The sequence below is a fragment of the Lepidochelys kempii genome, chromosome 6, assembly GCF_965140285.1.
Source record: "Lepidochelys kempii isolate rLepKem1 chromosome 6, rLepKem1.hap1, whole genome shotgun sequence".
Lineage (NCBI taxonomy): Eukaryota > Metazoa > Chordata > Testudines > Cheloniidae > Lepidochelys > Lepidochelys kempii.
The window spans coordinates 52,385,432-52,408,774 of record NC_136385.1 but is presented as its reverse complement, the minus strand read 5'-3'; the positions used below and the strand labels follow the sequence as shown (position 1 = coordinate 52,408,774).

At 39.6% G+C, this 23,343-nt stretch overlaps 1 protein-coding gene across 3 annotated transcripts in view; it reads right to left on the bottom strand.

Annotated features, from left to right (window-relative positions):
- Positions 1–8,931: 8,931 nt before the first annotated feature.
- CAT (catalase) overlaps positions 8,932–23,343 on the bottom strand; it is a 38,284-nt gene continuing 23,872 nt past the window's right edge. For all 3 annotated transcript variants that reach the window (XM_078853254.1, XM_073347925.1, XM_073347924.1), the window contains 6 exons: positions 23,003–23,155; positions 18,766–18,904; positions 14,085–14,218; positions 11,698–11,805; positions 10,235–10,321; positions 8,932–9,747 (listed from right to left, as the gene is read on the bottom strand). In XM_078853254.1, the coding sequence (XP_078709380.1) occupies positions 9,682–9,747; positions 10,235–10,321; positions 11,698–11,805; positions 14,085–14,218; positions 18,766–18,904; positions 23,003–23,155 (687 nt within the window). In that variant the 3' untranslated portion in view covers positions 8,932–9,681. The remainder of the gene's footprint in view (positions 9,748–10,234; positions 10,322–11,697; positions 11,806–14,084; positions 14,219–18,765; positions 18,905–23,002; positions 23,156–23,343) is intronic.

The following is a 23,343-nucleotide window of genomic DNA, read 5'->3' as shown; positions in this document are numbered from 1 at the left end:
TATTTCATATATATATATTTCATATATATATATATATATGCTTAAACTGAGTTTTGAAATATTAGAATAAATCCAAGGGAAAGGAGTGGTCAAAGGCAGGTCTGGCAGTCAATAGGTGCATGATAAATGTATATTATAATTTAGCAATTTATCAAATAGATATCTGTCTCTATCTAAAATGCCCTCCGTTACCCCCACACTAATTACACAGCCTTACCAACGGTGGAGTATCAAATAGCAATTGGGGTTCTTTTTCCAATGTACTCGAATACCTTTACATCACAATATTTGATGATATGAACCACTTCAAAATTGCCAAAGGCTGCTGAAAAGGAGAACCCAAAATCATATCTATATGTCATTAGATTCCAGGGATGACCTAAAATGACCAATGCCACATCTTTTATAATGTAAAGGGTCATCATAACCAAAGACAGATATTAACTAAATACCAAGATACAGTGTGTTAGATCATCTAAGGAATGCTTATGTACAATTTCACAGGTCAAGCTGTCTGTTAGTTCCTTTCTCTCAAGGTATAGAGTGAAGTTGTACCAACTAGTGAAATGGATCATGCTATAATTTATGGATTGACAAATATTATCCTTTATTGTGTAGCAGGCCTCCTTGAGCCAATTGCCCCTAGATTCTTCTATGATCTCCAATGTGAAGTAGTATTTTTATTGTTGTTGTTGCTTTGTACTAGAAAACTAACTACATGGGTATCAGTGCAGAGTTTCAGCGAAATAATTTTCAACATACATTCTAAGGGCCTTTCTACATTTCACATACACCCATGTTATGTTACCCAGTTACAATATGGTTGAAAATTGTCATGTGGATAAGATCTAACTGTGTTGTAATTGGGATAAAGCTCAAGGCTTTAACTCTGCTTTACAACACTACCAAATCACGTGCACGGTACAGTCTTAGCCATGTTGCTACAGGTTCCCCTAAATGTTGCTATTGCAAATTAATTAGGTCTTACATTGTATATTTCTCATTCTTCTTACCCTTTGCTATCATTTTTTACAATGTTGCCTCACTGCTTATTACACAGACTTGATTGCTTTTGATTCTTTGGCTTTCACTAGCTCCATTTTATAAATATACATATACTTCCTTTGAAACCCACAAGTTCCTTTGGCATGCACAGCTCTCTTGGGAATCCTCTCTTTGGCCCAAGTGAACCATATTATCAGTGACAACTACATCTTAAATAAGAAAATGGCCCTACTGTCAAGGCACCATCAAATTAGGCCTGAATAAAGACTGGGAGTGGCTGGGTCACTACAAAAAGGAATTTTCCCCTCTGTTGAAACTGACACCTTCTTGTCAACTGTTGAGAATAGGCCACTTCCACCTTGACTGAATTGGCCTCCTTAGCACTGACCCCCCCACCTGGTAAGGCGACTCCCATCCTTTCATATGCTGTAATATATATACTGCTTACTCTATTTTTCACTCCATGCATCTGATGAAGTGGGTTTTAGCCCACGAAAGCTTATGCCCAAATAAATGTGTTTGTCTCTAAGGTGCCACAAGGACTCCTCGTCGTTATTCCAGTTACAAAAATTTTTGAATTTCAATAGAGAGAACCAACCTGCAATAACAGACCCAACAAGTTATCATGCAAGTGTTCTGTGCCATGAGACTTAGAAATGATGAACAGTTGTTGCTGAAAGGTGCTTCTTATCTTTGATCTGCCAAATGAGCCTAAGCAAAATGGTTGGTTGATTTTTTCAAACTATATGTATGAAAAGTTAATCAGACCTCTTCTGCTTCAGTTAAAGAAGCAATTGATAGAAGAAGGCTATTATGTCTTATGTAGGCCAGGCACTAGAAGGGGAAATGACACACCCTTTGCCAGTGGGTTACATACCTATTTGTGAGGATGTTGGTTAGAAGAGTGTCTGGATTCTGCTCCTCAGTCAGGGAGCAGAGTGTGATAGCCATAGATTTGGCAGTCACTTCTGAAAAGCATTGTGGTTCAGATTTCAATCTGCCACATTAGAGACCAGGGTCTATTTCCAGCTCTATCTAAAATGTCCTTGTGCAGCCTCTTAGTTACCTTCTTTGGAAAATAGAGAATGAGAGTTGCTTCTGGGTTAGAGATAATAACTATGAAGTGTACAGAAATATTAAAAGCACTCAGTAGAAGAGGTCAGATCAGACCCATAATGCCTGGGCTTTGGGCCCAGAGCACCTTCACCTAGACCAATGTGTACTTTGTGGGGGAAGGTGTTTACTTTGTGCATTTGACAGAGTGTGCTGTCAATTTCACCATGATTCCTGTGTAGTCAGTCAGTCTTTTCTCTAGATGAAAAGGCCTTTATACATAAGTACTGTATGTATATATATATATACAGTACTTATACAAGGGAACTGAAAACCCCTTAAATGAAAATACACAAATAAATAAATAAATAAATTGGAACATTTTATTTCAAAGGAGCTCAGATACTGGAATGTCTTTGATATCAGTCAATTAAAAAAAATCAATTTGACAGTGTTTAAGACTTTTAGATTTCTATACAAAAAGATGGTGCAGTGCACCCCCAACTTTTACTGATCTGAGTGAGTTACAGGTGTGCAGCATGTTGTTGGGTTGAGCCATGAATCTGCAATTTTAGCTTAATAAATTTTGGTGATTCTCTGCAGTAAACAAAAATTGTAGTCCAGGAGGACTTTAGCCTTTAGACTAGATTACACTTACCTTAAGTAAACTGCAGGGTGAAGGTACATAGGTCTAACGAATGCATTCTTATGCGTTTTACTGTGTAACAGGGCCCTGGAGTATGCAGGGTATGTGTGTGTCCACTGCTCTTGTTAAGGCATTTGAGTCCTTGAAGACTGGAAACTGTAGTTGCAGGTCACATATTGGCTTCCTGTCTCTTAGGCTCAGTGGCAGAACAGCAGCCAGGAGAGTCCTACAGTCAGGGAAGGAGGGTCTCTACATTTACCAGGTGAAGGCTGAGAGAGAGACATCGGTAGGGACCAGTAACCAGCAGGAGGAACATCTCAGAACTGTGAAGCTTTAGAGACAATGGCTAGGCAAGATCCTGAGGGGCAGTGTGAGACTATCGGTCTGAGTCGTTATGAATTTCAGTAACGAAAAAGCTTTGAGAAGTGGAGCTGTGCTATTGTTTGGAATGACATTTAATCTTCCCCAGCTGGGGAGATCAGCCTACATGCTAAATATCGCTTGCTTACAAACCTTTATTTCAATTTTATGGAAGTCTCAATTTGGAAGAAAAAAATTAAGCTCTCGACCAATGAAAGTGCAGTTTTTATGTAAATCCTTTAGAACATTACATAAAATGAGTATTAATCATGAACCTTGTATACACAATTGGGAGCAGAGTATGATCCAATCAAATTAGTGTGATGTAAAATGTGTATTAAAATGCCTACACTCATCAATCTAGGCCATCCTCCCCACAATAGAGCCTGCAATTATTTTAATTGAATTTTGTGAAAAAAAGTGGGAGGTATGTGGGTAAAACCACCATAACCACTGCAGTATTCACACACTTATGTAAATATGTGTTGTTAATAAAAATACTTTGCATTTATAGGCTGAAACACACTGTATGATAGCAGTGTGTGGTCAGCAATAGAATCCTGGAACCTTGACTCCTGTTCTCTTGTTTTCCATGAGACAGAAACCATTCCTCACTTTAAACTTACTACATTATCTGGGAAGTCATCTGGCTGCTCTGTGCCTCCATTTCCTAATCTGTAATATGGGGGTAATACCTCACAGGGATATTGTGAAAATTAATGCATATAAAGAACACTGATGCTGAGATGAAATGCTGTAGAGGACAAAGGATCATTCTCTCCAAAATGCTCTTCTCCGAACTCAATGACCAGTAGCGGGCAGCTCCATGCTCTTCGTCAGCAGCAGCCCTTCCCTACGCAATCACCATCTCGTTGTCCCTGTCTTCTCCAACCCCACCCATGAGAGCGATCTTCTCACTGACCCCAGCTAGTCTCTTTGCCTTTTCCCCCCTCAGAGTCAGAGTTGCCATTTCACTGACCCTTTCACTTCTGTCTCTGCTGAAGCAGTAGCTATCATGTCACTTATCCTCACTGTTCTCCCATGAAGTGGAAGATAGCATAGCACTGACAAACTCTTCTCCTGCCACTACCATCCCAGCATTGATACCCACCCATTAGAACACTGGGGTCTGCTATGTACTGGGGCTGTTTGGCCCAAAGATTTGGAAGTGGGGTTTATAGAGGAAAACAACTTATCCCACAGCAGAGTTGGTGCCATCCTTGGCACAGGAGAGCAACCAGCACTGTGCAAGCCTTATTGGCAGAGAGCGGGGCCTAGCCCACCAGACAGGTTAAACTCCACATCCTCACAGAGACTGCCACTAGCTCACAGTAGTACTTCAAGCTGATTAGTGACTTTATCCTCTATTCATTAGGCTAGAGAACATGACAGTGAGTACAGCCCAGTGGTAGGGGTATTCTGCTGGGAGGAGGGAGACTCAGGTGCCAGTCCTCCTGCTCTATTGAACATTTAATTATTTGTAAAAAGTGGAAGAGACTCAAATTCAAATCTTTCCTCCGCATCAGGCAGAGGATCCTGAACCCAGCTCTCTCATTTCCTGGGCGAATGCTCTAATCACTACACTAACAGTTCCAGGAGGACAGCACCTCCTCTGGTTGTTTTCTGTGGGTTTAGATGTGCTCAGAACACATCTCCTGTATTAGGTTCCAAAGACAAGCGAGACAGGGGAATGTCCTGTTTGTGAATTCTGCTGAGGCTTAGGCACCAGTTAGACACCGAGCTTCTGGGCGGTGACAGGCCATGGCAGCTGTGTGCATGACCAGCCACTGAAATTTAGGAGCCATGGGGACTTTAATGGCAGAAAATTATGCATCTATAGACTTTAGGCACTTAACAGGGTTATGCAGCAGTTGTGTGTGGTTTTTGTGGGTGCCTAAATTTTGAGTTTTGTGGCCTAAGTCCCATTGTGAATTCTACCCCTAGACTCCAGTGTGATGCCAAAGTTTGTTTGTTGTAGCCTCTTCCCTGACTTCTTGGGGTATGTCTATGCTAGGGATGGGGGGAGGAGAGTAATAAAAAACCCTGAGGCCTCAAGTCTCTATAGACTCGGGCTTGCGCTGTAGTGCTGAAAATAGCAGCGTAGGTGTTCCCGATTGGGCTGTGAAACCTGGCAAGGGGGGGGGGGTGGGCTTCAGAGCCTAGGCAGGATTATCTACACTATTTTTAGTGCTGTAGTATGAGCCCCACAAGCCTAAGATTCTAGACCTGGGCTCTGAGATTTGCTGCCAGGGGTTTTGTTTTGGGCAGTGTTGGCAGTTGGCATGTGTGTGCGCTCTCTCTGTATACTGCACCGCCTGTGAAGATAGCCGGCTCAGCAGACCTCAGTAGTAGTGCTCAGAAAGACCAGACTCCATTTGATGGTGAAGGCGCTTGGCCAGGTTTATTGCTGATCAAGCCTGGTACCAGTGCCTGATAGATTCTACAGGTACACAAATGCATGTATGCCTATGACAATGGACTCCACTCGGGCAGCAGTGGGACTTTCTGCTTCTCCCTAGGCTGGACAAAGGTGCGCCTCCTAGGATTTCTCTTTTATACATTGATCCAAACAAGTTACGTCTTACACTTCTGACATGGTTAGTTACCAACCTTACACCTTGTACCTGCTGGTTCAAACAAAACATTTCCATCCATCATCCTGTCCTGCCCTCCACTCCTTGTTTTACAGGGCGGTCAGTGTATTCCTGAACTTTCTCCTACGATTGTGTTTAGGTGGGGGTGTACCTGTACTAACCTTCTTGAATGTATAGATGAACACCCTGTGGCAACTACTTCTTAGGAGTGCTTGTGCTTTTGCAACGTTCAGTGCTTTTGCCAAGTTCATGGAACAGACAGTGAACTTATAAGCAGGCATTTGCTTTATGATCAGGCCTGACTTTGGTTCAAACCTCAGGCCTTGCATAAGGCCCTATGCTCCAGGCTCTCTCTCCCTAGAGTACTTATAGACATTGCCTTAATTGCTCATTCTGGTCAAGATATGAGACCAGTGAGTTGTCTAGATGCACCACAACTAGAACTGATTTCCTGTGCAGATTTAATTGTAAGCTTTCCCTCCTATGCAGCCAGCATGCAAACTCCCTTCCACAATGCCCTTCCTAAGCCAGGATTGCTATCCCTATCTACCTACTATTTATACTGGTTGCTTTTCTGTGCATAAAGGGAGCATATAGTTTTGTTTGTATACAGAGCAGAAAGTAATGATTGAGAGAGTAAATTACTCTTCCTATAGTCTGCTTTTTTATTTATCTGACAGTTAACAGTCAAAGAATGAAATGAGTAGTTGTATAACTATAAAATAGTAATGGAAGAATAGTTGTTACCATGTGACCTCCCAAAAGGTTTCTTCTATCTGTGGGACACTGAATCCAGGTTTTTCTTAGAAAATGAGCTGCTATTGAAACAAAGGAGATTAAAAGTGAGTCTTCCCTGAAACAAGATTGAAAAAGTATGAGGAAAAACGGGGGGAAATCTGGAAAACATGTCAAAAACAACAATTCTCATATTCCAGGCATTAAGAGAGGGTTTAGAAGGTAAAAATATAATTTCTTTTCTTCAGCAAATGCTCCCACAGGCCCCCTCAGGTTTAAATCAAACCTTCCTCCATTTATTATGGAGACAGTGCAGTGAATATGCTGAAAATGGTAAAGCCAGGGCTGTGATATTTAAGCTACTAAAATTCAATAATAAACTCCTAGTAATGGATTTTCTTTTGATATCTTATTGCAACATAAAATGTTAAATGAGATAGCCCAGAACCAGAGACTCCACATCTCCTCACTCCCTCAAAAACACATCAAGTATGAAATTATAAATTTAACCTCAAGAGAACTTGAACAAGTGGTTCTGGTGAAACTTTTACATTAACCCCATCTTAATATTTTTGGAAAATCATCAGTTTATGTAAAACAGTGAGCTGTATGAATTCAACCAGTGACGGTCAGAGAAAGGTGCAAGCAGAATACTGTGTCTATTAAAGAAAGATTGAGGGTTTCTTCCAGCTCCTGTTTTCATCAATGACAAAACTTTTATTGATCTAAATAGAAGAAGGATTGGCCAACTGCTTAGTAAATCCCCCCGAAATAATATGTAGTTTACAGACACAGCGTGGAATAATAGTTAGAACACGGAATAATAATCAAAACTCCTGGGTTCTATTCAAAGCTCTGCCATTGTGTAATTTTGAAAAAGTCAATGGAATTTTTTTTTTCTGAAACTTCCATTAGTTTTGGGTTCCTCTGTGTATCCAACCTGAAACATTAAAGGCCTGAGAGTCAGAAATGCTTAATACCTGCAACTCCCATTTACCTCAGTCACTGTTTTTACAGTGTGTAAGGTCTACAGAGTGGCTTTTAGACAAGAAAAACTCAGGTCCTTGCAAGCTCTGCCTCACAGAGTTCCTGCTAATTCACTGCTGCCTACAAAATCAGAAGTGCTCTAGTTCAAGTCTCAGATGTGATAATGAGCACACTAGTGTTTTACCAATGATCTGAGATGTTTCTGAACTGTCTGCCCTAGTTTCCAGACACAAATACACAAGCACCCATTGATACACATTAAGAGAAGGATCCAATCCCTCACTGATTTTTCTTTCTATGGGGAATTTTCACTTATCTATTTTATAATGTTGAGTAAAGCCCAAATTAAAATGTAGTAACATGCCATGTTAACTTTAGTCATCTATGATAAAAGGGAAGTCTGGACATGCTTGCAGGTACTTGTTTACTTTACAATGAAAGTTGAAAAAGTCCTGGTAAGGAAGATATGAAAGGGCTTTAATAGTTTTTGGGGAAAAAAGCGTTCTTCACCCTCAACCCTTGGAATCTTGAAACATAGCTTCATGTGCACAGCTTGGGTGTTTTGTTTTGTTTTTTAAACAGAGATCATTAGTATTGGGCTGTTTGTAATCAACTCCTACATAACTGTTGTAGTTAATGCTTTAATTCTAGGCTGAGGAGCCACACTACCAAGATGTCAGAATATTTGGACTTTGCAACATATCCAGAGCAAAGCCAATTGTTGGGCTCTAAAATTCTTTCCACTGTCACTCATGGGTCATGTGATTCAAGTGCTGATAGGCAACACCTATGGCCAAGAAGGAAAGTATACACTACAACTCATTCCGAAGTGATGGTATTGTGGAACTGGTATCTGGATCATCATGTGCATGTGGTGGCCATTCACTAAGAAAGCAAGGAAAAGAGCCAGTAAGACCAGCTGACAGTCGCAGCTTCATTCCAGTATTTCCATGATTCTTGGTTTAACCGTTGTCCTCAGTGTTTTAAATGTAACAATTTCTACATAGTCCATGTTTAACAGAATCAGATTTAAAATATACTCAAAAAGGTTTGAAGATAATGCCACTATGTTACAGGAAACTGCTAAAAGTCCAGATTACATTTTGCAAACCAATATGGAACACCTTTAATCCTGAAAGATTCCAAAGTCTCTTGTAGAATTCCTCTGAGACAGAAGCTTTGGGCCTGAACCTGGGCCCAATTAAGTCAGTAATAAAATTCCAACTGACTTAAATGAAAACAGAATTGGGCCTTATTTATAGGAATCTTTTCATTCACCACTGAAATGTAGCCAGTTCTAGCTCTACAGGCTTTAGGGCTGGTAAGTAATATATCCAACTGAACCAGTAAAAGAGATTTACATAAACTTAAATAAATTAGCAGAGATGGTATCTGGCCATGGTAAAAATTGTGCTGGATTCTGAAAACTGTTTCCTTAATCTCCTGGACAACTAACATTTACTCAAAAGAATGTAGTTGGTAGACGGTATGTTTAGTAACCATTATGTGCAGTTCAACTACTTATAGCCTAAAAAAAAAAACAAAGCCACATTTGGTTAACTGCAAGCAATTTTATTGTAAAATCTAAACCGTAAATGATTAGAAACAAAATTACTACTTTCATCACTACCTTCCTTGCATAAAATATACCCAACCCAGTATCTTCCATAAGTAAACAAAACGAATTTTAGCCTTCAGTTGTTATTCCACCTGGATATGAATTAACTACTATCAGATACATTGTACTACAGGAAACTAGAGTTAAGCAAGAAAGTTACTGTATGTATATGGATTCCTTTACTACTTGCAATTTATTTATTTATTTTTAAAGTACTGTAATGCTCACATACTGGGCAATTTATTTTTGACAAAATCAGGTGAAGTTCTATCAACATGAACACCAAATTAGTTCACCTACATTGATAATCACAGTATTTATATAAGTTTTTTTCAGTTGTTTAGCCAGAAATTTGGGACCTTACCTCAAAAACCAATTGAAACACAATTTTTTCCATTTAAGTATTCTGAGTTTAATTTCCTAAACAAAAATAATTTTTAGCCTTAAAGAGAGATCTGCATAAAATCATTACCAGCCTAGAATACTGGTGTTACAAGGTACTAGATTATCAAAGTCAATCACTTTTGATTGCAGACATAAGAATAGACACGTATTACTGCATCAAGCCTGAAAGACATGTATATCTTGTGTGGACATCTGCTACATTTGTTACTGTCTGACAGCTTATTCTCCAGTTAGGTGGATGTAAAATCCACGGACGGACCAACTGCATGTAGCACAGTTTACAGGTTAGATCGTTCCTTTGCAGACATGCGAGATGTAGATCGTGTATACGTTCTAATCATATCCTAAAAGCAACATGAAATTAATTAGGCTATGTAAAACATACATTTAGGGCAAATTCTATTAAAAGAAGTTTCTTACATTTGAACACAGTCAAATCAACATTAAAGAAACTAACCGGTGCTCATTTAGTAAACAGCACAAGTGAAACATTTTGTTTAGTAACTGCCATTTTATCCCTTTCTCTTTATGCAATTGTAGCAGATAAAGTTATGTGCTAAGCTAACTAGAGTATTAAGTGTATGCATGGACACCTTCTGAAATATAAAACCACTAAAATTCAGTCCTTGTAAAGCACCAACTAATTTGGACCAATTAGCATTGCAATTAATGGCGATTCTCTCATTGTATGATTATCAAAACACTGAATTATCCGCAAGTAAAAAAAAACCCTCAAAATTATATTCCACCAAGGTAGAGAGTCATGAAACAAGCTAAGGTATTCAGCCAATCAAAGTCTTGTTAAGTAGAAAGAAGCCATCCTTAACATACCTGTTTGCCAGCTTCAGCATTGTATTTGTCCAGCAGAGCTTGAATACGGGCACCATAGTCAGGATGAACATCAGTGAAGTTTTTCACCTGAAATAGTAAGGAAAATCACGGCTTGAACAGACAATTTCATTTCTCAGTTTCACATTCATACTTGGTTCTTGCCAATTCCAAAACCTGCCATCAATAGGCTATATTTAATAAGAATTATCAACAATTCCCCAAATCAAGCACCAGTTCATATCTAGACCAGGTAGCAAGGAGTGAATCATGGGAATTAAGTCACCTAGGACAACATCCTGATCTACTGCAAATTAAACAAACATTGCACAGGTGTTTTCCATTGGGGGGTGATGAAGCCATTCTTCTTCCTAGCACCATTAATGTTGTTCTCCTGGATATTTCAGCAGAGTTAAATTTTGAGGAACTTTTCATCCTTCAAATAAAACCTTTATGGCCTTGACCAAACAAGGGTGGTTGGTTTTTTGTTTGTTTGTTTTGAGTAAGATATCCCTATTTTAAACACTCAGTGCAAAGCACGTATGCAGTTTAATACCTTTAAAATTCTGTTAGCCTGCCCCACAACACAGGAAGCGCAAATCACTATACTTCCACATGTGTGTGTTGAAAGTGTCAGCTCATCATCCTGCCAGCTTTAGCATTCTCCTTTATAATTACCGGTATGTACAAAATTTGTTAATTCTTTACACTCTACTGGTCATTTGTTACATAAAAGAACAGATCAACAAGTATTCTCCAAAAATACAATTTCTGACCTTCTCTTTTCATCCCCAAACTGTTATATTTGCAAACTGCAATACTGTAAGACACCAGCAGAAGCTAGACTTAAGCTAACACAATAAAATGCTACAGTAAAAGTGGTTATCTGGCACTTTACCAACCAGAAAGCTCTGGAAACCAACATTTCTGATATCCATTAAAAGTCTGGTTGGTGTGGGGCCAGCAGGCCCCCTACCTGGCTCTGCGGGGCTCCCCAGATGAGGTATCATGTCCTTCCTCCTCCTAGGTGGAGGAACAGCCACTGGGGCTCTGTGAGCTACCTCCATCCCGAGCACTGGCTCCGCAGCTCCCACTAGCTGAGAACCGCGGCCAATGGGAGCTGCAGGGGCAGCGCCTGCGGGCAGAGGCAGTGCACAGAGCCACCTGGCCACTCCTCTGCCTAGGAGCAGAAAGGATATGTTGCAGTTGCGGGGAGCTTCCCGAGGTGAGCACCGCCCAGATCCAGCATGCTAAAACCCCTTTAGTGCCCCTACCCCAAGCATCCTCCCACAACGAAACTCCCTCCCAGAGCCCACACCCCTTCCCATGTCCCAGCCCTAAGTCACATCCTGCACCCAAACTCACTCCCTCCATTGGTAATTATAACTCTTAGTTAACCACAATTTTTGACTAACCAGCACCCCCCATTCTCCCAAAGTGCCCGATAAAGCTTTTACTGTACTTACAGCTTTCTTCTGGATGAAATGCTGAGCATCTTTAAGATGGCTAGCAATGTTCTCACACAGTCTTTGGCGTTCATCTTCTTTCAGAACTTTGGTATAGAACACTCTCACCTTAGGATTGAAGTCAGTAGTTTAGTTTATGTAAGGCAAGGCCAGTTTTAATCTGATTCTATCAAAAGCTCCTCATTAACAGTAGTCAAACTGTTAAAGCTCAGGTCTTTAAACTATTGCAAGAAAGCATGAAATATTGGTTGGTATTTTCCCCAGCATAGTCCAACTGCTTCCCACCGTGATGTACAACTAAGTTTTTACATGAGGGAAGGAATAAGAAAGAGGCAAAGAGAATGACATGCTGCTGATGAAAGTAGTGGTTCCAAGTCAACATTAGATTAAAGATGCAGCCATTCTGCTTCCTAGAACCATTAACGCTATTCTGCTGGATAGTTTAGCAAAATTAAATTTTGAAATTTTACATCTGCTTTACAAGACAAGTCCATTTTAACAAATCAATTTTTAACTACTCTTCCAGTTTCTAAAATTAATATTGGACTATTTCAGGAAGTAATTTACAACTATCTTACAATTACATATTTCTCCTCTGACACTATCTATAAAAAAAGCCTATGAATGAGATTTGCAAATGTACTGGCAACACTGTTTCTAGCGTTACGACACAAATTCTGTGTTCACTGCTATTTGTTTAATTACTTTAATTATCTTATACATCAATGTAATCCAGTTCTGTTGGAATTAACACAATGCGATACAAATGTTATAGTTTAGATATCTGCAGCAACTAATTACATCAAGCTCGGAAAAAAAAGAGCTAAATTCTGCATCTGGGTATTCGTATTCAGGTTGGCCCAAAAAATTTACTATTTGCATTACTTAGTGTAAAGAAACATTTCTTAAAGGTTAACTGAAATGACAGTATTCTAAGGAAAGTGTGGTTCTTAAGAGTAGGGGAAGTGTTACCAAGATACCTAGAGAAAAGTGATAAAATGTGGAGAAAATATGTTTCTGGTAAAATATTGGACTTTATATTCTCTTGGTATCACACTGCAATAAAACAGGTGACCCTCACTTTTGCAGGTGCAATTTTGCATGCAAAGAAATGTACATGAAAATTTGAACTGGTCATATCTGAGTTGAAGAAAGTGCTGTGGAAGAATGAGTTGTGAGGAACCACAGCTTTTTCACTGGGCAGTCAAAGTCAAAGCAGTCCTTGAAATTAGGGCTGTCAAACTATCAAAAAAATTAATCTTGATTAATTGCAAGATTTAAAAAGTTAATCTCAGTTAATTGCCGTTTTAATCGCATTGTTAAACAATAACAGAATACCAATTGAAAATTATAATAAAGGTATGGATGTTTCTATATTTAATATACTGATTTCAGTTACAACACAATACAAAGTGTACAGTACTCACTTTGCTTATTACAAATATTTGCACTGTAAAAATATAGTATTCTTCAATTCACCTCATAAAAGTACTGTAGTGAGATCTTTATCATGAAAGTGCACTTATAAAAGTAGACTTATTTTTGTTACACAACTGCACTCAAAAACAAAACAATGTAAACCTTTAGAGCCTATAAGTCCACTCAGTCTCACTTCTTATTCAGCCAATCGCTAAGACAAACAAGTTTTTGTTTACATTTACGGAATTATAATGTTGCCCGCTTCTTATTTACAATGTCCCCTGAAAGTGAAAACAGATGTTCGCATGGCACTTTTGCAGCTGGCATTGCAAAGTATTTATGTGTCAAATATGCTAAATATTCATGCTTTGGCCGCCTTTCCAGAGGACATGCTTCCATGCTGATGACACTCACTAAAAAAAAATAATGCGTTAATTAAATTTGTGACTGAATTCCTTGAGGAAGAACTGTATGTCTCCTGCTCTGTGAGTTACCTGCATTCTGCCATATATTTCATGTTATAACAGCCTCAAATGATGGGCCAGCAAATAAACAAACCTATATTTGTAAGTTTCACTTTCACAATAGAAATCACACTATAGTACTTGTATGAGGTGAATTGAAAAATACAAATTCAAAAATATAAAGTGAGCACTGTACACTTTGTATTCTGTCTTGTAATTGAAATCAGTAAATTTGAAAATGTGGAAAACATCCAAAAATATTTATAAATTTCAACTGGTACTGTATTATTGTTTAACAGTTCAATTAATCACCATTTTTTTTAGTTAGTCGCATGAGTAATTAATTTGCAGCCCTACTTTAAATTAATTGGCATAAAGATCTTTCAAGGCCTCCTCAGAACTGGCCTTAAATTTAGGCTAGATGCTTCAAGGGAAAACCAACATCCAGATAATACAGTCAAATTCCAGAACAATGTTATAATAAGTCCTTTTCACACAGCATACCTGAGACACATTATCCTCATTTTCACTATTGAAGCGCTGCACATCATAGCATGCGACAGACATGCGGCTTTCCTTCAAATTGGGCTGATCTTCAGGACCAGTAAAACTGTTTGGATAATAATTTGGGGCACCACCTTTAAAAGAAAAGATCAAAATATCAGTCCTTTTAGTTTAGATTAGGAGACAGTGAAATTATAAAGCACCTTGAAGGAATATATTCAAACTGATTTAGATAATCCTTTTACCCGGTTATCATGCCTATATTTCCTTCGCTTTCTTTGTAAAACAGCTGCCAACACTTTGCCTCACACTCTTCAAAAGATACAGCTCAGCAGTTACAATGTTCTGCAGCCTCAAACCCATATCTGATATAGCTGGTCAAAACTTGGAATTTTGAACATTTGTTTTTGTTCTAAATCAGAACAAAAGCAAAATTTCCTGTGAAATGGAAATTCTGAAAAAATAAAATAGAATATTTCAAATATCAATCACATTAAGCACTATTACTACAGGTATCATGAAATAATGCACCTAAAAATATAAAAGTTAGTTTTAAAACAATTATTTCCATTTTTCTGAAATTAAGTTCTCAAACAAAAATTTCTAAATTTTGGAATGTTCGTGGGAAATTTAAAAAAAAAAAAAAACCTACAACCCCCCAGTTTTGTCAAAATGACATTTTCTGAAGGAAAACTTTCAACAAAAATTTTCGAACCAGCCCTAGTATCTGGATTTGAATCTACCCATTTCTAATTTCCTGAGTTTTCTTTAAAATTCCTGGTATTAAAAATTAAGGCAGAATCTAAACCCCCTCCCTGTGTGGAAAGAACCTGTTCTGTGCAAAAAGGAGGCTTAGTCACCTGCACATACTGTCTCCCATCCCATATTTTTAATGGCTCAATTATGCAAGATGCCAAGTGCTCTGACCACAATCTAGCAAAACAGTTGAACACATGCTTAGCTTTAAACCTATGAGTAGTCCCATTTACTTTAGATACCACTGACTTCAATGGGACCACTCACATACCTAACAGTTAATCATGTTTTGCTGGATCAGGGGCCAAAATGTTCAGCATCTTGTAGGATCAAGGCCTGTGAGAGATGAAGAGGGTGTTTTAAATTGTTAAGCACCAACTAACTTTTTATCCAAAAATTACTTAAATTTACAGTCTAGCAAAATAAGAAATGGCATACCATATCAATGCCAATTCAGGGATGTTACTCCCACAATTTTAGTCAAATGGGGTTCATCACTCCTATGGGAATACCACAATTAAAGACAAACAAAATAATCTATTACTAGTGATTGAATAATAATAACAAAATTAATGACTAATAATTCATTAATAATGGCTAGGATTAATTAATGACTAGGAAAGGAAAAGAGAACCATAGCATACAAGCTGTAAGTGACATTTACTACAGTACATCTTTCTGTGGTGAACTTTGAACAGAGATTTATGCCTTAACATTGGGTCTACCTCTGCTGGACATGCTCTTTTCTACCAAAAGTAAAAGCACAGTCTGTATTTTCCCCAATATCAGTACTGAGTCCTTTCTTAGACTATGTCTACGCTAGCACTTTTGTTAGTAAAACTTCTGTCGGCCAGGGGTGTGAAAAAACACACCCCTGACCAATGTAAGTTTCACCAACAAAAGCACGAGTGTGGAGACGCTCTCCCGCTGACATAGCTTCTATCACTCATTTGGGGTCATTTAATTATGCTAAAGGAAGAGATCTCTCCCGTTGGCATAGAGCAGCTACACAGGAGACCTTACAGTGACACAGCTGTAGTGGTAAAGCTCTGCTGCTGTAAGGGCCGTAGTGCAGACATAGCCTTATTATCTCATGGATAACCATGAGCAAAGGAATTTTGTTTAAGGATTGATGAATCCTGTATGGTTTATCATGGACAACCTAAACAGTTCATAAATAGGCAGAGTTAAGTAATCTTAACTAAGATCCTATGAAATCAAAGTGTTTGACTTGGTTAATTAAAAGAAGCCAGTCAAGGTAGAGTCTTGATGCAGGAAAATGAATGAAAATTAAGAATCTTACATTTAAATTAAATCCCATTATTTCTTGCAGTTTACCAAGGTTAGCTCATGTTTCCTTTCTAAGAATACATAGTCTAAATATTCTGGCTTTTAATAGGAGAAGCTGTTAATACCTTAAATGACAATACCATTTCACTATCCCATTAAAATTATTACAGGAAAAATTTAGGCAAATCCTTTGGCACTGCTTTTGTTAACTCCACCTCACCAACGATGCTGAAGTCTAGGTGACATGTTGCAGAAGCAGTGCTGCATTGGGAGGCTGCTTCTCCTGGATGCTGTGCTGTGGCTTCTTTGCCTTGTCAGCTATCTTCTTGCTGCTGCTGCTTGCTTGTAAAGAGGTGAACTATGCTGAACTGAGTGCTGCTGTTTACTCCCTCAGTTCAGAGAGATTTATTATCTCTCTGTAGAGGGAAGAAACCCCTCTTTTAGGGGCTTGGTTGCTTCAGATATCAGTTTGTCACAGTTCAGTGCCTTAACACCTTTGTCTGATGATCTTAGTGTATACCTTCAGCTTACGAATATACCATATGCTACCGAATATGTAGTAGGATTGTAATTCTTCAGCTTTGTGATTATTTTGCATTCGTCTTTGTGGTAGTAAATCAGCAGAACATCTTTAAGCATAGAATTTTAACTTTTTATTCAATACATTTATTGAGACATCCTTTGAACTCCACCAGGGCTCACAAGAAGTTGGAATTCCCTTTCAAATGAGTCCAAACACTATTTCCTCTGAGCTCTGAAAGTAATTTTTTGGAAAAATTACATAGTTCTTAAGAGTAGGGATGTAAAATGTTAAGCATTAGTCTTACCAGTTACCCCGACTTAACTGTTAACCCCCGCACTGGCTGGCGCAGTCGGATCAGCCCCAGCCGCGTGCAAGCCAGATGGGCCCCAGCCACACAACAGCCAGCCCTTTAATCAGTTAGCCATTTAAACAAAGTATTTTTTAGTAGTTTAAACAGTTAACTTTTTAAATGGTGATTACATCCCTACTTAAGAATGTCTTTGAACTTAAATGGTCATCACAGATGGTATTGTCTTTTTTTCTTACCATTCTTGGAGAGAAGGTTATTGTCTGAGTTTGGTAACTAGTTGCTTAAGCAATGCCAGATATTAACTGAAGAATTAGTTATCAATATTTTATATTAAAATGGCTTGTATTACTAACCAGTTATAGCATCAAATGATCTTAATATATTTGTACATAAAATATCTCACAATTCACACAACCATGGAATCAGGCAGTTATTACATGATGGCTTGCATTTAGATGCAAAACTGCAAATATCTCAAAAACAATTGTATGCAATTTTAAGAATTTGAGAAGCAAAGGTTTTCTTTCACCTTAAACATGGAAAGGAGGGACGTAATTAATATCTTCTGTAAGATATTTCCCAATCACAAATATTCTCATTCAAATTTAAACCATGAAAACTTTGAGTGTTTACATAAGAAATCAGTTTCAATAAGGATATTTCTAGAATTCTTTTTGTGGGTTTAAACTAAGATTTTTCTTTTCAAAGAGGAGGAATAAGAGACCCACTTTCCCCCCTTGGTTTATAGTTCTGGTAACACATCCTAAGCGTTACTTCTTTTTGGAATTTTCTGAATAAGAACATCCTCGCATTCTTTTATACAGTTAGGATTTTTTTTCAAACAAACATCTTACAACATCTGTTGTCTTGAGATAAAGATAATATCTATAACAAACTGGTATCTTATACATGAAGGATGTGTTCTACTCTTTGATAAGGCATACATGTTGATTTGTTTGCCTTTTTGACCACATGGTTCCTAGACTTACAACCAGACAGCTGTAGTACATTTACAACTTGTAATTAAAGACTCCTATCAAATATTCTTATAAGGCAAAAATCACTAAACACTGCAACATCTTTCAAAAATTATTTTAAAAAAATATAGAATATTAACACACAAAAAATATAAATTTGCATTCCAGCAACTGTGTAAACACAACTAGAAGTTTTAGAGATGTATCACTCTGACACACAGGGGCCTTTCACATTGATAGAAAGGACTTTTTTAGCTTGTACATTTCATATAATTAAATTAGTAACTAAAAACATAAGCATGTAAGCTATTATTCTCCAAGCCTTGTATCTATGAAAACAATTGTAAGTATCTCTTTGGAATTCAATAAAGGTCCAAGTAACAGAAGAATAAATAACCATTTTTGCATCAATACTGAGGTCTATACCTACATCTCTGTGCATAAGTGATGAAAACTGATCAGATATTAACAATGGCATGCACTTAAATATTATGGATCCATGACTCTGAAAATTTAGAAAAGTCCTTATTAAGGAGCAGCTTCTGCATACGTCTACCACACTTGAATTAGGAAAAAAAAGGTAAAGCTCGTTATTTAGGAAACAATGTAAATGGAGCAGAATATGTTCAGTCTGTTACTACTACAAAGACACTGAAAAGAGTATTTTAGTGTATCACTGTTTAGAGCAGTTTGTTTTCAACTACTCCTGCTAATTGATGGGCTGATTTTGTTCTGAAATGAACTATCTTCAAGATCAGACAAATCATTTTTAATGCCTATATACATAATGCAAATATATTACATTCAGAAATATTTTCAGGATACCTTGGTTGTCAAACACACACATAGGTCCATCTCTCTGATAGTTGGCCACACGAGTCCTATAGGGACAATTCACAGGTATTTGTAGGTAGTTGGGTCCTAAACGGTGTCGGTGAGTATCAGGATATGAGAAAAGACGACCCTAAAAATCACAATGACATGTTGTATATTCAACATTTTTTTATATTTAGTCAGAGTTTAAAGCCGGACGGGACCACCAGATGATCTAGTCTGAACTCCTGTATATCACAAGCAACCTAAATTAGACCAAAGTATTACAGATCACAGGAGACTAGAATATTGTGTGTCACGGGCAGAGAATAGGAGGACTTAGATGTAACAATGCCTGAAGTCCCCACAATGGCAGGGAAATTAAGTGAGATATATTCTGATAATCCTGGAAAGTGACTAGCACCCCACCCTGCAGATGATGATCAAAACCTCCCACCGTCACTGCCAACCTGACGGGGGGGAGGGGTGGGGGAATTCCTTCCCAACCCCACATAGGGCAATCAGTTTGACCCTGGTCATATTTTTCATGACCACCTTTTGAAACTAATCACTGAAATGAGCAGTTATGTAATGAAATGCATATTTTGCAACATGGAAATAATCATTTCATAATCCTTAATCCTCACAGATAAAATGTCAAAATGATAAGCTGTCCTGAACTTTCAAAGATTCTTTCTGAAATTCTGTGTGTGCGCGTGTGTGCGTCATAGCCCACCTATTTTTCTTTTATATTCCCATGACAATATTGCAGTGACTGTATTTTAATAAATGCCTCCTTACATAATAACAGAAACAAACCATTTACTGCTTTAGGAGCAGTAAATTTAGGATAAATTGGAGAGAGTCCAGCGAAGGGCAACAAAAATGATTAGGGGTCTGGAACACATGACTTATGAGGAGAGGCTGAGGGAACTGGGATTGTTTAGTCTGCGGAAGAGAAGAATGAGGGGGGATTTGATAGCTGCTTTCAACTACCTGAGAGGTAGTTCCAGAGAGGATGGTTCTAGACTATTCTCAGTGGTGGACGAGGACAGGACAAGGAGTAATGGTCTCAAGTTGCAGTGGGGGAGGTTTAGGTTGGATATTAGGAAAAACTTTTTCACTAGGAGTGTGGTGAAACACTGGAATGCGTTGCCTAGGGAGGTAGTGGAATCTCCTTCCTTAGAAGTTTTTAAGGTCAGGCTTGACAAAGCCCTGGCTGGGATGATTTAATTGGGGATGGGTCCTGCTTTTGAGCAGGGGTTAGACTAGATGACCTCCTGAGGTCCCTTCCAATCCGGATATTCTATGATTCTATGATTCACTCCACCCAGAGGATTGCCCAAGCAACAGAAGGCTGGCATTCAATATGTTTTAGAGTGCTGTGCGACCTTGTTCTTCCCTCCTCCACCACCCCACCTGGTGCTTCCCTCCTCCACCACCCCTCCTGGGCTATCTTGGCAGTTATTCCCCTACTTGTGTGATGAATAAATAAAGAATGCATGAATGTGAAGCAACAATGACTTTATTGCCTCTGCAAGTGTTGATCGAAGGGGGGAGGGAAGGGTGCTTAGCTTACAGGAAAGAAGAGTGAACCGGGGCGGGGGGAGGGAGGGTTGTTTCCATCAAGGAGAAACAAACAGAACTTTCACACCGTAGCCTGGCCCGTCATGAAACTGGTTTTCAAAGCTTCTCTGATGTGCACCGCGCACTCCTGTACTCTAACTGCCCTGGTGTCTGGCTGCGCATAATCAGCGGCCAGGCGATTTGCCTCAACCTCCCACCCCGCCATAAACGTCTTCCCCTTACTCTCACAAATATTGTGGAGCGCACAGCAAGCAGCAATAACAATGGAAATATTGGTTTTGCTGAGGTCTAAACGACTCAGTAAACTGCGCCAGCACACTTTTAAATGCTCAAATGCACATTCTACCACCATTCTGCACTTGCTCAGCCTATAGTTAAACACCTCCTGACTACTGTCCAGGAAGCCTGTGTATGGCCTCATAAGCCATGGCATTAAGGGGTAGGCTGGGTCCGCAAAGAGAACTACAGGCATTTCAACATCCCCAATGGTTATTTCAATAGCTGCAGCAAGGGACTTACTTTCCAGACCAGAAAATAGACTAACTGTTGAAACAAACAGTTCCTGAAGATGCGAGCGTCATGTACCTTTCCCAGCCATCCCACGTTGATCTTGGTGAAACGTCCCTTGTGATCCACCAGTGCTTGCAGCACCACTGAAAAGTACCCCTTTCGGTTTATGTACTTGCTGACTTGGTACTCCAGTGCCAAGATAGGGATATGGGTTCCGTCTATCGCCCCACCACAGTTAGGGAATCCCATTGCAGCAAAGCCATCCACTATGATCACATTTCCCAGAGTCACTACCCTTGATAGCAGCAGCTCAGTGATTGCATTGGCTACTTGCATCACAGCAGCCCCCACAGTAGATTTGCCCACTCCAAATTGATTCCCAACTGACCGGTAGCTGTCTGACGTTGCAAGCTTCCACAGGGCTATCGCCACTCGCGTGTGAGGGCTCCTCTCATCTCTGTATTCTTGCACTTCAGGTCAGGGGAAAGCAAGTCACAAGTTTCCATCAAAGTGCCTTACGCATGCGAAAGTTTCACAGCCACTGGGAATCATCCCAGACCCGCAACAATATGTGGTCCCAGCAGTCTTTGCTTGTTTCCCAGGCCCAGAATTGGCGTTCCACACCATGAACCTGCCCAATTGACACCATGGTGTGCATGTTGCAGGGGCCTGTACTTTGTGAGAAGTCTATGTCCATGTCCTCATCACTCTTGTCACTGCGCTGCAGTCGCCTCCTCCTCCCCTGGTTTCGCTTTTCTTGTAGGTTATGGTTCTGCATATCCTACTGGATAACGTGCGCAGTGTTTATAGTGCTCATAATTGCCGCGGTGATCTGAGCAGGCTCCATGCTCCCAGTGCTATGGTGTCTGCGCTGAAAAAAGGCGCGAAACAATTGTCTGCCGTTGCTCTGATGGAGGGAGGGGCGACTGACAACCCTGGCTTACAGGGTTGGCTTACAGGGAATTAAAATCAACAAAGGGGGTGGCTTTGCATCAAGGAGAAACAGAATGGCCCCCTCAAGGATAGAACTCAAAACCCTGGGTTTAGCAGGCTGTTGATTTCACAGCGGGAGGGAGGGGGGAGAAAATGAATACAAATGAATACAAAATAAATCTAATCTATTTCTTGTTTTGATCCACTTCAGCTATCTTTATACATCTTAGGCTGGCAGCAGATGGTGCAGTACGACTGCTGGCCATCGTGGTCTCCTGGCTGCTCACCAGAAAACGGTGCAGTACAACTGCCGGCAGGACTGAATCTCCATGAGACAAAGCTTAAAAAGGGAAATGACTTGGCTGAGTGACTCCCATGTCTGCCCAGGCGCCCCTGACCGACCTCACTGAGGTCGGCTAAAAGAGCACCCAGGAGTACAACGACGATGGCTACCAGTCATAATGCACCGTCTGCTGCCAAAAGGCAATAAGCTGCTGCTGTGTAGCAATGCAGTACCACGTCTGCCAGCACCCAGGAGACATATGATGACAGTGAGCTGAGCGGGCTCCATGCTTGCCGTGGTATGGTGTCTGCACAGGTAACCCAGGAAAAAAGGGCGCAAAACGATTGTCTGCTGTTGCTTTCACAGAGGGAGGGAAGGGGGGGGCCTGACGATATGTACCCAGAACCACCCATGACAATGTTTTTGCTTCATCAGGCATTGGGATTTCAACCCAGAATTCAAATGGGTGGCGGAGACTGTGGGATAGCTACCCACAGTGCAACGCTCTGGAAGTCGATGGTTGCCTCGGTACTGTGGACGCACTCCGCCGACTAAATGGACTTAGAGCATTTATGTGGGGACACATACAATAGACTGTATAAAAATGCTTTCTAAAAAACCAATTTCTATATATTTGACCTAATTTCGTAGTGAAGACATACCCCAAGTGATGTTGTTAAACCAACCTAATCCCTAGTGTAGACAGCACTAGGTCAATGGAAGAATTTTTTCCCTGGATCTAGCTACCATCTCTCAGTGAGGTGGATTAAATACAGGGGTTCTCATGTCACTTTGTTTGCTGTAATCAGTATCTACACTGAGTGCTGCAGCTGTGCCACTGCAGTGGTTTAAGTGTAGACATAGCCTTACGAAGAGAAAATGCCATGTAGGAGATTTACTCTGTGTCAGAGTAATATACCGAGCCGCTCTGCTTACCTGTAACATTTTATCAGGGCTAGGTTCAATGCCTGGTGGCATGTTGCTTGGGTCAAAGGCTATTTGTTCTACCTCTGCAAAATAATTGACAGGGTTCCTGTTCAAGACAAGTTTGCCCACAGGAATTAGAGGATAGCATTTGTGAGGCCAAACCTAGAAAACATAATACATACACTGTGATTACTACATGTTATAAAACACAGCAAGAAAACAGATTCAACTACCTGATGCAGTCATTGTGCCTAGGATTTAATCTTGGTAATGAATTATATTGGGAGGGGGAGGCGAGTATACACTTTAAGAAATATAGTAGTACTTTCCATTATAAACTTTTGCTTTCA